Source organism: Protomyctophum bolini (assembly GCF_963924005.1).
Source record: "Protomyctophum bolini genome assembly, chromosome: 16".
Lineage (NCBI taxonomy): Eukaryota > Metazoa > Chordata > Actinopteri > Myctophiformes > Myctophidae > Protomyctophum > Protomyctophum bolini.
In genome coordinates, this window is record NC_137877.1 from 25534954 (window position 1) to 25546971 (window position 12018).

Sequence of the window (12018 nt, forward strand, 5' to 3'; positions counted from 1 at the left end):
TGAGCCTTAATAGTCATCATAGCTGCGACCTTTTAGTCACTGGTGGGCACGGCGCGGGTAAACAGATTAAGGTTATTGGATTAAAGCAGTGTTTGTCTATTTCTCCTCAAAGCAAACCTTGGTCCCAGCGTGGTGCCATTCCTCGCCTCTGACAGGTCTGGCGTGGCGCAGAGCATTCCCCTTCAAGAGAAACATTCTGGAAAGGTTAATGGCGGTTTAGCAATGTACCCGATCACTTAGACCCAACGTTCAGGCCTGGCCCGTTTGTCCGCAGTGGGGGGGGATGATGCCTTTCAGGCTTTTGGAGGTGGTGGTGGGCTGATAAGTCGCGGTGACCGAGTTTTATTTGCGTGATCTTGCGTTATTGTTCTGTTTGTTTTGCTCTCTGTCCAAGAGAGACATGGAACGGAGCCATGTTCCCTTTTTACGATTCCAAGAGCTTATTTATGTCTTGGTTTGTCTGCAGGGCTGGAACAACAGGTCATGTCCAGAGATGCAAGGGCGATACCTCGTACTAACTGCCAACAACTGATTCCTCCACTCTAAACCTTAATAAACTTTAGCCTGTGATCCAACACCCTTACGTGTATGAAAGAGGAAGAAAAGCTAGTTCTATTTGGAATCTTGATATGCTATGCTATACAGAAGGGGTGCCCAAAAGGTAGATTCTAGATTGTGATCTATACCTGTAGATCACAAAGGCTGTGCAGGTAGACCACATGACATGCCCCTAAAGAATCATAATCATAATTGAAATAAAAAACAAAAATCACAAAACCCCTCTTTTTGGCATCTGCCACTTAAGGTGACTTGATTGATTGATCAAGAAGCTCCCTTCACGGCTTTTAAATGTTGGAAAATGTTTTTCATTCTCTCTTTTCCAGAGTCAGTAGCATTATAAAGCACCTGAACACATTTTACTTCCATACAGAATGGGAGGAAGGCTTTTTCCCCACTATTTCACAATCCAAGTGTGCTTGTCTTACATGTAACGCCAGCACCGTTATTCCAAAGCTCCCTTGGGTCATCAGTATACAGCATGCGGCTATTAACATCTAACTGTAGCGTAGACATTGTACTGTATATGACACCATACCCCGAGACGTAGTTGTCATGGCCCTACACTACAGCCTGTCAGTATTCACAGTCCTGACATCTCTCCAAGTTACAGTAGAACCTCAGTACATATCTAGATGAATTCCTCCACAGGGAGGACCAGGAAAAGACAGAAACTAAGCCAGGCATTAACTGAAGCGTGAGCCTCAAAAATAAGAATTCTTGGGAGTTTTTCCAGATTAGTCAGGGTAAAAAAAATGAAATCTCATTCCTCTATGTTAATCTTGGCAAGTAACAGAAACATACATCTCATTAAATACATTACTTGTGTGGGTGGCAGGTTTTCGTTCTTACATTAATTTGACTAGTCATGATTTCATAAAGTTATTATCCTTTCCGAAGCCCAGCAGGTATAGCCCATTATACTTTGAAAAGTGGATAGAGAGATATACAGTATAATATTAGTTTGACTAATGCAGCGATTAATAACCACACATATTTACTAGATTAATGCTTACTGTCCTAGTATTCAGGAATGAAGTATACATCTTTGACCTTACAGGCTTATGCAAAGGCTCAACTTATGTAACTTAGATAGCATTTTATGTAGACATAGCACTATATAGTATATATGCATAGTTTCATTATATAGATATATACCACTGTTACGTTCTTAGCTTACGTATGATTCATGATAATAATTTGTAAGATGTATTGCCATGTTGTTGTTCTTGCTCAATGTACATCACTCTGGATTTCTGCTAAATGCCTAATTGTAAATAGTTTGAAGATCTCCTCTACATCAGAACCTAGCCACATTCTGAAAATGTTATTGATTCAACTACTGCGGTATAAATAAGTGATCTATGTATATGACTGTGAATATACTCCATTCCAAAACATCTAATACACATCTGATGCTCAGTGATGTCTCTTGCTTGCACATAGGAAATCTACCTTGTGTACTATATATTTGATATATTATGCATATATGCATATGCATATCTTGAAACTGCAATTTGTGGAAGCTTGTATGGAAAATAATGCACCATTTTACACCTGTATACTTGTGATGTGAGAATAAACATGGACACTGACGTTGGGGGTTGGAGGCCTAGCCTCATTCCTTCAACTGCTTGAGACTGTGTCGGCTATTGGCTATTTCGACCGAAAACCAACCGATAATTCCCAGTAGGTTACTTATTACGCCGATCTTATCTAGCCGATCGGCTCGTCTGGAGCCTACTGGCTGCGATTGGCGTTGATGACACGTAAACCGATCTTATCGGTCTATTCAGGTCTACTGGACATGCTGGGAGCCTACTGAAAATGACAAGCCTCCTCATACCCTCTCCTAAACGTAACCGCAGCTAATATTAGCGCATGTTCGCCAACCTTAATCGGCAGAGCATGCCCATACTCGTGGAAAACAATGGTACTGATCCTCAGTGATCACTGCGGTCTTGTCTATTGATAACAGTCGAATCGGGTGGACGAAGGGACTTTGTTAACTCCCAGTTATTAAAACATTGGCTCACGCAACTTATCACCCTCTAATTGCAATCATATCCCATATCAGGCTGAAAACAAGCCAGGCAGAGCTGGTCACGCTATATGCAATGTGAGGCTGTATAATAGGAACTATGGCCCCACATGCATCATTAATAGCATTCTGAAGGCCTCGCAGGGCAGAGCATAATGGCTTTAGCAGGTAGCCATTCCCAATTATGGCGAACACTCCGAGAGTGCTTGTGGCTGGGCCTGGAGCAACACTTAGGGAGACTGCTCAATTTCTCAAAATAAAATGAACTTCATACAAACACTGTCAGGCTGGATATTCAATCTTTTACATGCAGTTCTAAGTTTAGCCACTGACCGTTGCAAGTCTCGTTACGGTCAAGGAATTGTAAAAGGAGTTCCTTACGACTTATGTTATAAATGTAGTGGAGGGGATTCGGGGTAAGTTAAACCTAAAAGTTGTCGTAGTACAGCCAAAAGAACACATCTACAATCTAGCAACGCATCACACCATGACACATTGTTAGCTTGTAGATCTGTTCTTTTTGGCAAATGACATCCTAGCGTGATGGAGTATTGTAAATTAAGCTTAAGGCTAAATTCAAACTGGCCTGGAACAACCTTTATTGAAAGAAAAACAATTTCTCCATTTTATGACAGGATATCCACAACTGGCCTATGAGGCGTATGAACTGACCAAACACGCACCGGTCCAATCACTACAAAGGTGGCTATATGGTTTAAGAACAGAATGAGCTTTCTTACACGTCAGCTGCAAAAACAGGTCTTGATTTTTGCTTTCCATATTTCCATCTTAGAAACGTTAAGATGTATATGTCTTTGTTTCTCGAGTTGTGGTTACTCTAAGTGTCAACCCGAGGGAAACATACTTTGTCACGAACATTGGTTCTTCTGTGAGTACGCGAGAAGTGATCAGTCACTGGAAATAAAGGGGGAATAAACAGACACACGGTGAAATCAGGAGTGTTCATTACATTCCTAGGGTTAAATTAACACCGAACCCCTACTGTAGCTCAGGAACGTGCCATGCAGAACAAATCTATGTAGCGCACATTAATAACACTAGATTTTTTTAACTCACCTATTAGCCTACAGTTTATTAAAAGTAATTCAACTGTTATTACTTCTTCTGTAATTAGATTTGGATAAGCCAAAACGTGAGTGTAATGTACACAGTGCACTTATCATGATTATGTTGCTCAGCAGTTGCACTCAGAAGGTTGGCGTGTTTGCTCAGACCGATGAAAAAATGTTTTAGGGAACATTGGTTAACACACTAGCGGGCACCCACATTCATACACTAGTATGCTCACATCATCTGCATAATAAAATAGTAAAACGTGTGAATTTATCAGTGTACAAATGTAACCAAATGGACTCAAGAGTGTTAAATTGACACTTAAATTGGATTATACGGTGTATTCTTTGGGCTTCGCTTCGGCTTCCATACTTTCCTCTTCCTACCACAAGTGGTACTGCAGTACAACCAAAACAAAGGATACAGTTAATCTTAGGCCGATAATACTGTATGAGGAGACAAAATGAGCCTGGGGAGATCTTCCAAGAAAGCTCTCCAGAAAGCCTCTGCATTTGCTATCAGGACAGGCAGAGAGGATGGCTTTTAGGAGCAACCTCTATTATCGTGTGCCATGAATCACAGAGAGACGGAGATCGCTTGATGGGTACAGGCTTTAGTTTAGGCCGACAACCTACCTCAAGCCCTAACCGCAAGCACGGAGCAGCACATGTTCGACCGCATTTCCAACCGTTGTTTCAGCATGTCGGTAAGTTGGTGTGTCTAATCTGCGTGTGCAATGCATCCCCGCTTGATTCCGTGCTCCTCCACACTTCCGCAATTAACCTTCTGCCTAGAAATACTCTCTGCTGGCGTGTGTAGTGCGTGTGTGTGTTTGTGGTATGTATAATGTGGTGTACTGTGTGAGTGCGTGTGGAATGACTTCCCCCGTCAGAGCGGTAAGGAGTATGAAAATGGAGATGAAGATGGTTTTGGCTCGGATCGTAGTAAAGGAAGGATGACTAAGCCATCCTCGTCTGAGTCGTCTTTCACTCAGCGCTGTCGGTGCCAAATATCACTTTTAGCTTGGCCCGTCCCTGCACCGATGTCACCAAGTCAAATACCCAGGGGTCATCAATATGTCTATACACAGACAAATGTGTCCATAGCAAAGACTTGTCCTTGACCATGGCAAATTTTTGTTTTTCTGTTTTACACACCATTATAATGTAATTAAAAGTATTCAGTAATTGATCAAAATTACACTTATTTACTACGTCACTATATGGCACATTAGTCCAACTAGTACTAGTGGTTCTCAAATGTTTTATTTTTCAAAAATGTAATTTTGACAAAAATTTACCAACATGGCGATGACCCCTGCAAATACCCACAGATTACATTCACTCTGCCGGGTCAATACAAATTATACTGACAGTGATACATCATCCTCTGCTTTCAGTGCCGTTCGTCCATCCTTGCTACTGTATGTCAAACATCAGATGGAGCCCACCAGTCCATTGTTCGGAAAACCTCAACACTGACAACTGCTCGTTGCATTCACTTGTACAGTAGTGCCGCTAGCACGTAAGTGATTTAAGTCAGGGTGGACAGTGAGGACAACATTGATTGGTACATGGATATTTCACTTGTAGTGTACTAGAATTTTGCACCCGCACTCACGTTAGGTCTGCGCACACTGTACGTTGCTATGGCAACCTGTCATCAAATGCTGCTAACGTTGTGGTCACCACTGTTAGCATGTGTGCTATCAGGCAAAAGCTGAGATAGATATAAAACTACTGGCCAAAATGTCATACAAAACACAACACCTAAAATCGGAATGTTATTGTGACCTATTGAGCACAAACAGACCATCATGATTTGCTTGCTGGACCTATAATTAATTTATTTGCATTACATTTCCACTCGCCCATATAAATAAAAAGCAAGATGGCTGCCGATTGTGAGACTGTGAAAGTTAGTGTGGGGGCGGGCCTGACGACATGTCCACAGCTTTTGGCGCGTTTCATTGGCTAGTTGGTGACCTGTTCACAGCTTTTGCCGCTTTTCATTGGCGACCAACTTGACAATTGTAATAATAGATAACCAGTGTTTATTATACCATCGCAAAAGGCCAGAGGGAGACAGGGAGTGCATTATTTTCAAATAACCACATGGCTGTGGTCTCACCACTGCTCAGCTACAAGCTGTGTGTGTCTGTGACCAACCTGATGCTCGTTGACACTTGTTAATACATCAAGGAAGGCAATTATGTTGCTGCACTGTCAAATAGGTCTACATCCATTCTAAGATAGCATCTTAAATAAAAGTACCGCAAAAAATGGTAGCGCATTGTTAAGTATACATATGAAATGAATAGCTTGCGGGGGGAACCCTGGGCCCCGGCCCCATGGGTTTCTGACATGTGGCCCCCTGAACAATTTAGTTGAATAGCTCTGCTATATGTTATATTAACACACTTTGACCCCACTGGTCAATGAGTAAGAAGACCTAAAGCATGCCCTGCATTATGAGTCATCACCCAAAGTGCAACTGCACTCTGAAATCCTCTGAGAAATGCTAAACCAGTGACATTTTCTCTCTTTCTTTTTTATTTCTTTTTTGTTAACCATTTTTGTAAACGACCGAAACTTAATTACACACCATCTGACTATTTATAACACTTGGTAAATTCGAACACTGATTGAACGTGTGCAACCACAGAGAGCCCAGCCTATATGGTGAGCTGTACTGCAAATAAATATCCAAGACATTTCCCTCCATTCAAGGAAACCATACAGGTGATTTATACTGAGTTGCGCGTCCACACAACGCACGCAATGTTCGTGCGCTCAACAAAGTATAAATCAGTCTACGGTCAACGGGCCAAACGTATCGGGGAGAGGTTGTGGCTATTGCTCATAAACGTCATGGCGTGGGGAACTTCAAAGGCCGGCATATGACCGTCAGGGTTCGACTAAAACAGCGGGTGTTTTGTGTGCACATGAGTGCGTGCGAGTGTGTGTGTGTGTGTGTGTGTGTGCTGTGTGTGTGTAAGAGAAAGGATCCTGAAGGGACTTGACTGCCGAATATTTTCTCGCTAGAACGAAACACTCTAAAGGCAACACAGGAAATATATGCTGATCCACGCATGCCTTTTTTCAGTAATGCCCGGGTTTCACGTCCATGCAGCCTCACACACACAAGCACACAGGCACATGGGAGCCGATCTCCTGCTGCTGGGAGACAGAGCGCCTACGCTGGCTGGAGTTGTGGAGGTCAAGTGCTTTGCTCAAGGGCGCTCTCGAAAAAGATGTGTTTTTGGCTAGAGAGAGAGAGCGTTCAGTTATTCACCACATTTCTTTCTTACCTCATTGCCCAGCAAAGCGGAGACGCAGGCTTCTGAGGCGTCGCAGATGGCCGTGAGGTCGTGACCGCCCTCCAGGGCTAGCACCACCCGGCCGCCCGCCAGCCCCATCAGCTGCCTCGTCAGGTATCCGAAACCTGGGAGCACAGGAAATGACAGCAGAGACGGAGAAGGACGGGGGGAGGGTGGGGGTAGGAGAAGGGGAGATGATGGGAGGTGAGTGACGCTCTGGCTCAAAGTTGGACATGGAACAAAGAAAACACGGAGCGGGAGAAGGGGTTTCGTTGGGGGGGACGACTATTGCATCATATTTCTTTATGGAAAGAGACAGACAGAGAGACAGAGAGACAGACAGACAGGCAGGCAGAGAGAGGGGGGGGAGAGAGAGAGATTTGGGTTTTTCTGGGGACCAAAAAAAGGGGCATAATACAAGCCAGGTTTAATTTTAATAAATGCGGCTTTGGGTTTTGGCTCAGTCGCTGCCTTTGATGTTTTCCTTCCAGGAAGGAGGGGTTAATATATGCATTCAGCCATATACCGCTCTCTCTCTCTCTCCCCCCCTTCACTCCACCCATGCTCCCTCGTCCTCCAATCTCCCTCTAAGCCACCCCTCACACTCCCCTCCCCGCGCAGGACCCCTGGCTCTCGTCTGGAGATCTCCGGGATGGTTTTAGGGAAAGCTCTTTGCTGGCACGCCAAGGTATCGCGCTCCGTGCACAAGTCAAGGAGTACAAAGGTATAAAACACTGACAAGGTGTGTGTGTGTGTATGCGTGTGTGTGCGTGCATGCATTTTATTGAATGTTTATTCGCGAAATGTTGCTGAATGTTTGCCAATTATGCCCAGAATATGGAAGATAATGTGTTTAGAGCACATCAAGGACTTTTTCAGGTAATCTTTGACCTTTGCATTTGACTCTGATCATTCCAGTGATATGAATGGTAAGCGGAAGGTGTGCCACAAATAAACATTTTTTCAACGGACCGGTCGCCTACATAGTTAGGTTTGGGCATAGTTTTACTGAAGTTACGTTTAGGAATAAGGTTAGGTTCAGGCATAGTTTTACTGAAGTTACGTTTAGGAATAAGGTTAGGTTCAGGCATAGTTTTACTGAGGTCACGTTTAGGAATAAGGTTAGTTTCAGGCATAGTTTTACTGAGGTAATGTTTAGGAATAAGGTTAGGTTTGGGCATAGTTTTACTGAAGTTACGTTTACGAATAAGGTTAGGTTTGGGCATAGTTTTACTGAAGTTACGTTTAGGAATAAGTTTAGGTTTGGGCATAGTTTTACTGAAGTTACGTTTAGGAATAAGGTTAGGTTTGGGCATAGTTTTACTGAAGTTACGTTTAAGAATAAGGTTAGGTTTGGGCATAGTTCTATTGAGGTTACGTTTAGGAATACACAGTGGCCGGATTTGACCCGGGGCGAGCGTTCTTGTATTCATATGAATGAGATAAAAAGAGTAACAGTTGACATACCTGTGTATAGCACATAATGACCTGCTGGCATACCGACGTGTTGTTAATACCGAAGACTTTGGCCGGAAACCCAACCTCTCATGTTTCTGCACTACTTGAAGACCACAATAACACTAAAAATCTATTTGCTGTGTAAGTATAAGACGGATATTTATTCGGGGCCAAAATGTGAATTGCAAAGCTGTTTCCAGCACTGCTCCCTGTAGCCTTGCCCCTTACGAGTTGAAAAAGTTCAGTGACATTATAGTCTCTGGTGTAACAAACATCCTGTCATTTTGGACATCATTGGCTGCACTTGTTCAGGCTTTGAAGTACCCTCTGGGTGGAGTTTGCACTTAATTTAAGATGTGCTTTCCTTTTAGCAGTGGCTCTGAATCAGCGGCAAGAAGCGACCTGCTCTTTCAAAACCAAAGAGGACGGATCACAGGGGAGAGTTGGTTTGGCAACACCGGTATGGACTACCTAAACTCGATACTCTCGAACCCAACCATACGTCCCTGTCGTGAAAGGTGGAAGCAGGTGAAGCTGACTAACAGGGCTCTGGTAACACTGTTCGATAATAATAATTATAATTAAAGTTTACATAACTTTACTTTTATTGCAACGTCACGTGACCAGGAGGATAGTCTAGCTGTCCTGAAACAAGCGCACCCAACGTGGACCACACATCAAATGTGGTTTATGAGCACGTGAAGGAGGTGCGCTCAGACGTTAGAGTGGGCGTTTTTTTATTCCTCTTTAAATGCATCAGAAACTATTCGACAACTGGAAAACACACAGCACTGTACTGTGTGTGGCTACAGGTTGGCACTTACACAGTGGTGGAAAAAGTACTCAATTATTTTACTCAAGTAAAAGTATAAATACTGCAATAGTCCGGAATTCAAAATGTACTTGAGAAAAAGTACAAAAGTATTGGCATCAAAATGTACAAAAGTAAAAGTACGGTACTCATTATGCAGAATGTCTAATTTCAAGTTTTCAAATGTATAAAAAAAATAGCAGATCAAAAATAGCAGATCTACAAGTTCACAATGCGTCACATCACGACACATTGTGAGCTTGTAGAAATTAAGCTAATTTAAATAATTTTCAAATGGCCAAAGTGTATATAAGGCTGGAGTGGTTAATTAATGTTTTGTAATAATAACCACTGACGAAGGTCTTAGGACCGAAACGTTTGCTTTTTAATTGCACTTTGAGCACAGAGCACTTTATGAGCATGATGAAATAAATAAAATAAAAAAATCTCAGTCTAAGGAGTTTTACTTTCAATACGGTGAGTCTTTTTCTGTCAAAGTTTCCCTTATGTTTTTGAGACCACCGCTACCGTAGTCAAGTTTGAAAGAAAGAAAAAAAGGACGAAGAAAGGCGCAACAGTTTTCTCAGTGCTTTTTTGTTGTAATAATAACCCAAATCTAGAACATAACTAGTAGTAACTAAAGTTTTCAAATAATTGTAGTGGAGTAAAAATATTAAGTACAATATTTGTCTTGGTATTGGAATTACTCAAGTAAAGTACAAATACCTAAACATTTGACCTAATAGTGCAGTGCTTATTGTAGTTACTTTACTCCAGTGCACTTACATTAGCCTGTACCCTCTCAGGGTACAGGGTACAGGGTACTTACATTTGGCTGTGAGCCTGTACCCTCCCAGGGGTACAGGGTACTTACATTTGGCTGTGAGCCTGTACCCTCCCAGGGGTACAGGGTACTTACATTTGGCTGTGAGCCTGTACCCTCCCAGGGGTACAGGGTACTTACATTTGGCTGTGAGCCTGTACCCTCCCAGGGGCGGCGCATGACCTTCCACCGCGTCGAAACCCGACGAGACCAGCACTACATCCGGGGCGAACTCGTTGGCGATAGGCATCACCACCGTCCTATAAGGGAATAAAACACACACACACAAAAATGTCTTTATATGCTATAAATTGTAATGAAGAGAATACGACACGTCTTTAAATTGACACAACTAGGTAGATTTTCAAAAACTCAACTATCCGAGTACTATAGCTATGTTTCTGTGCTAATATTCCCCTAGTTCCCTGCAGTTCCCATCAGAATGGCCGCCGGGCCAACGTTTATGGGCCCCGAAACGAAACACATCAAAATGTATTTCTTGGGATACGAACCTGCAACTCAACCCACTCCAAAGGACAGTCAAAACCACAGAGTCCGATAAGCCAAGTTTTTTGGGAGAGACACAATTTCAAGATATTAACATTGCAATCAATCCGATGGGAATATAAACAAGCAGGGTTATTGGATTTTGCCAGCATAGTTCCATATTTCCACAGAACCACTACTGCAGCCACTGGAAGTGGAACCCACAGCTTGACAGACAGGGGAAATCAAGGGCCACGCGAAATGTGAATATTAAGAGCATGAGGATTTAAAAGGATCACAATGGAAGAAAGACACGGGCCTTTAAAAATATATTATATTTCAGGGCATTTGGGTGGCGCAGGGCTAACGTTCCTAAAATCCTCCACGGTGCATCCGGCTTGGCAGGGCGCTCCAACGAACAGGATTGGCTGTGTTTGTGGGTGCATGGGGAGGTTGATCTCCGATTGGCTGTGTTTGTGGGTGCATGGGGAGGTTGATCTCTGATTGGCTGTGTTTGTGGGTGCATGGGGAGGTTGATCTCTGTGTTTGTGGGTGCATGGGGAGGTTGATCTCTGATGGTGCACTGAAGACTAAAGACGCAGGGTGGCCACAACGCCCGTTTTAGCGAACCACTTGTTTTAACCCTTATTTTATACTTTAGCTATTGAGAAATAGCAGATCTACAAACTCGTAGTGCAGCACTACTAATGCAAATCTTTGTAAATATATTCCTTCACAGCAAACATTTTGAAGTCAAACCTTTGCTTCTGGTGGGTCCTGAAACAACATATTTTCAGATGAAGGTCGGCGATCACATACATCATTCTGGGGGTTCCTCGACATGACCACCACTGACTGGTGGTGACATTACAATGTATGAATGTATCAGAGGAGAGACGTGGTTGTGACTGGTGGTGACATTACAATGTATGAATGTATCAGAGGAGAGACTGGTGGTGACATTACAATGTATGAATGTATCAGAGGAGAGACTGGTGGTGACATTACAATGTATGAATGTATCAGAGGAGAGACTGGTGGTGACATTACAATGTATGAATGTATCAGAGGAGAGACGTGGTTGTCTACACTCTACACTCCAAACAGAGGCCAGCAGTGACAGGGACTACATGGAGGAATTGGTAACGGACAGATCAGCTAAATTGGGACAAAATGGAAAATTCAATAAAATAAGAACAAAAGTCAATACAATCTTTTTGGCAGTGGAGACACTTAACGTTAAGTGCTTGGTATAGGAAAGGACAATTGAAGGTTAAAACAACAACACTTCATCTATATTCATGTACAGTAGTGAAATATTTTAATGTAAACCTCTTGATGGTTATCGGCTAGTACTGAACAGATGGAAAGCTACAGTACATGTTTCAAGTATATACATTTTAATTCATTTCCAATGAAATAATTTCCATCAATCTATTCCAATTCAA

At 42.7% G+C, this 12018-nt stretch overlaps 1 protein-coding gene across 4 annotated transcripts in view; it reads right to left on the reverse strand.

Moving 5' to 3' along the window:
- The window catches only part of hdac4 (histone deacetylase 4), a 207244-nt gene that overhangs the window by 17639 nt on the left and 177587 nt on the right, over positions 1–12018 (reverse strand). For all 4 annotated transcript variants that reach the window (XM_080785448.1, XM_080785446.1, XM_080785449.1 and 1 more), the window contains 2 exons: positions 10226–10344; positions 6984–7117 (listed from right to left, as the gene is read on the reverse strand). In XM_080785448.1, the coding sequence (XP_080641574.1) occupies positions 6984–7117; positions 10226–10344 (253 nt within the window). The remainder of the gene's footprint in view (positions 1–6983; positions 7118–10225; positions 10345–12018) is intronic.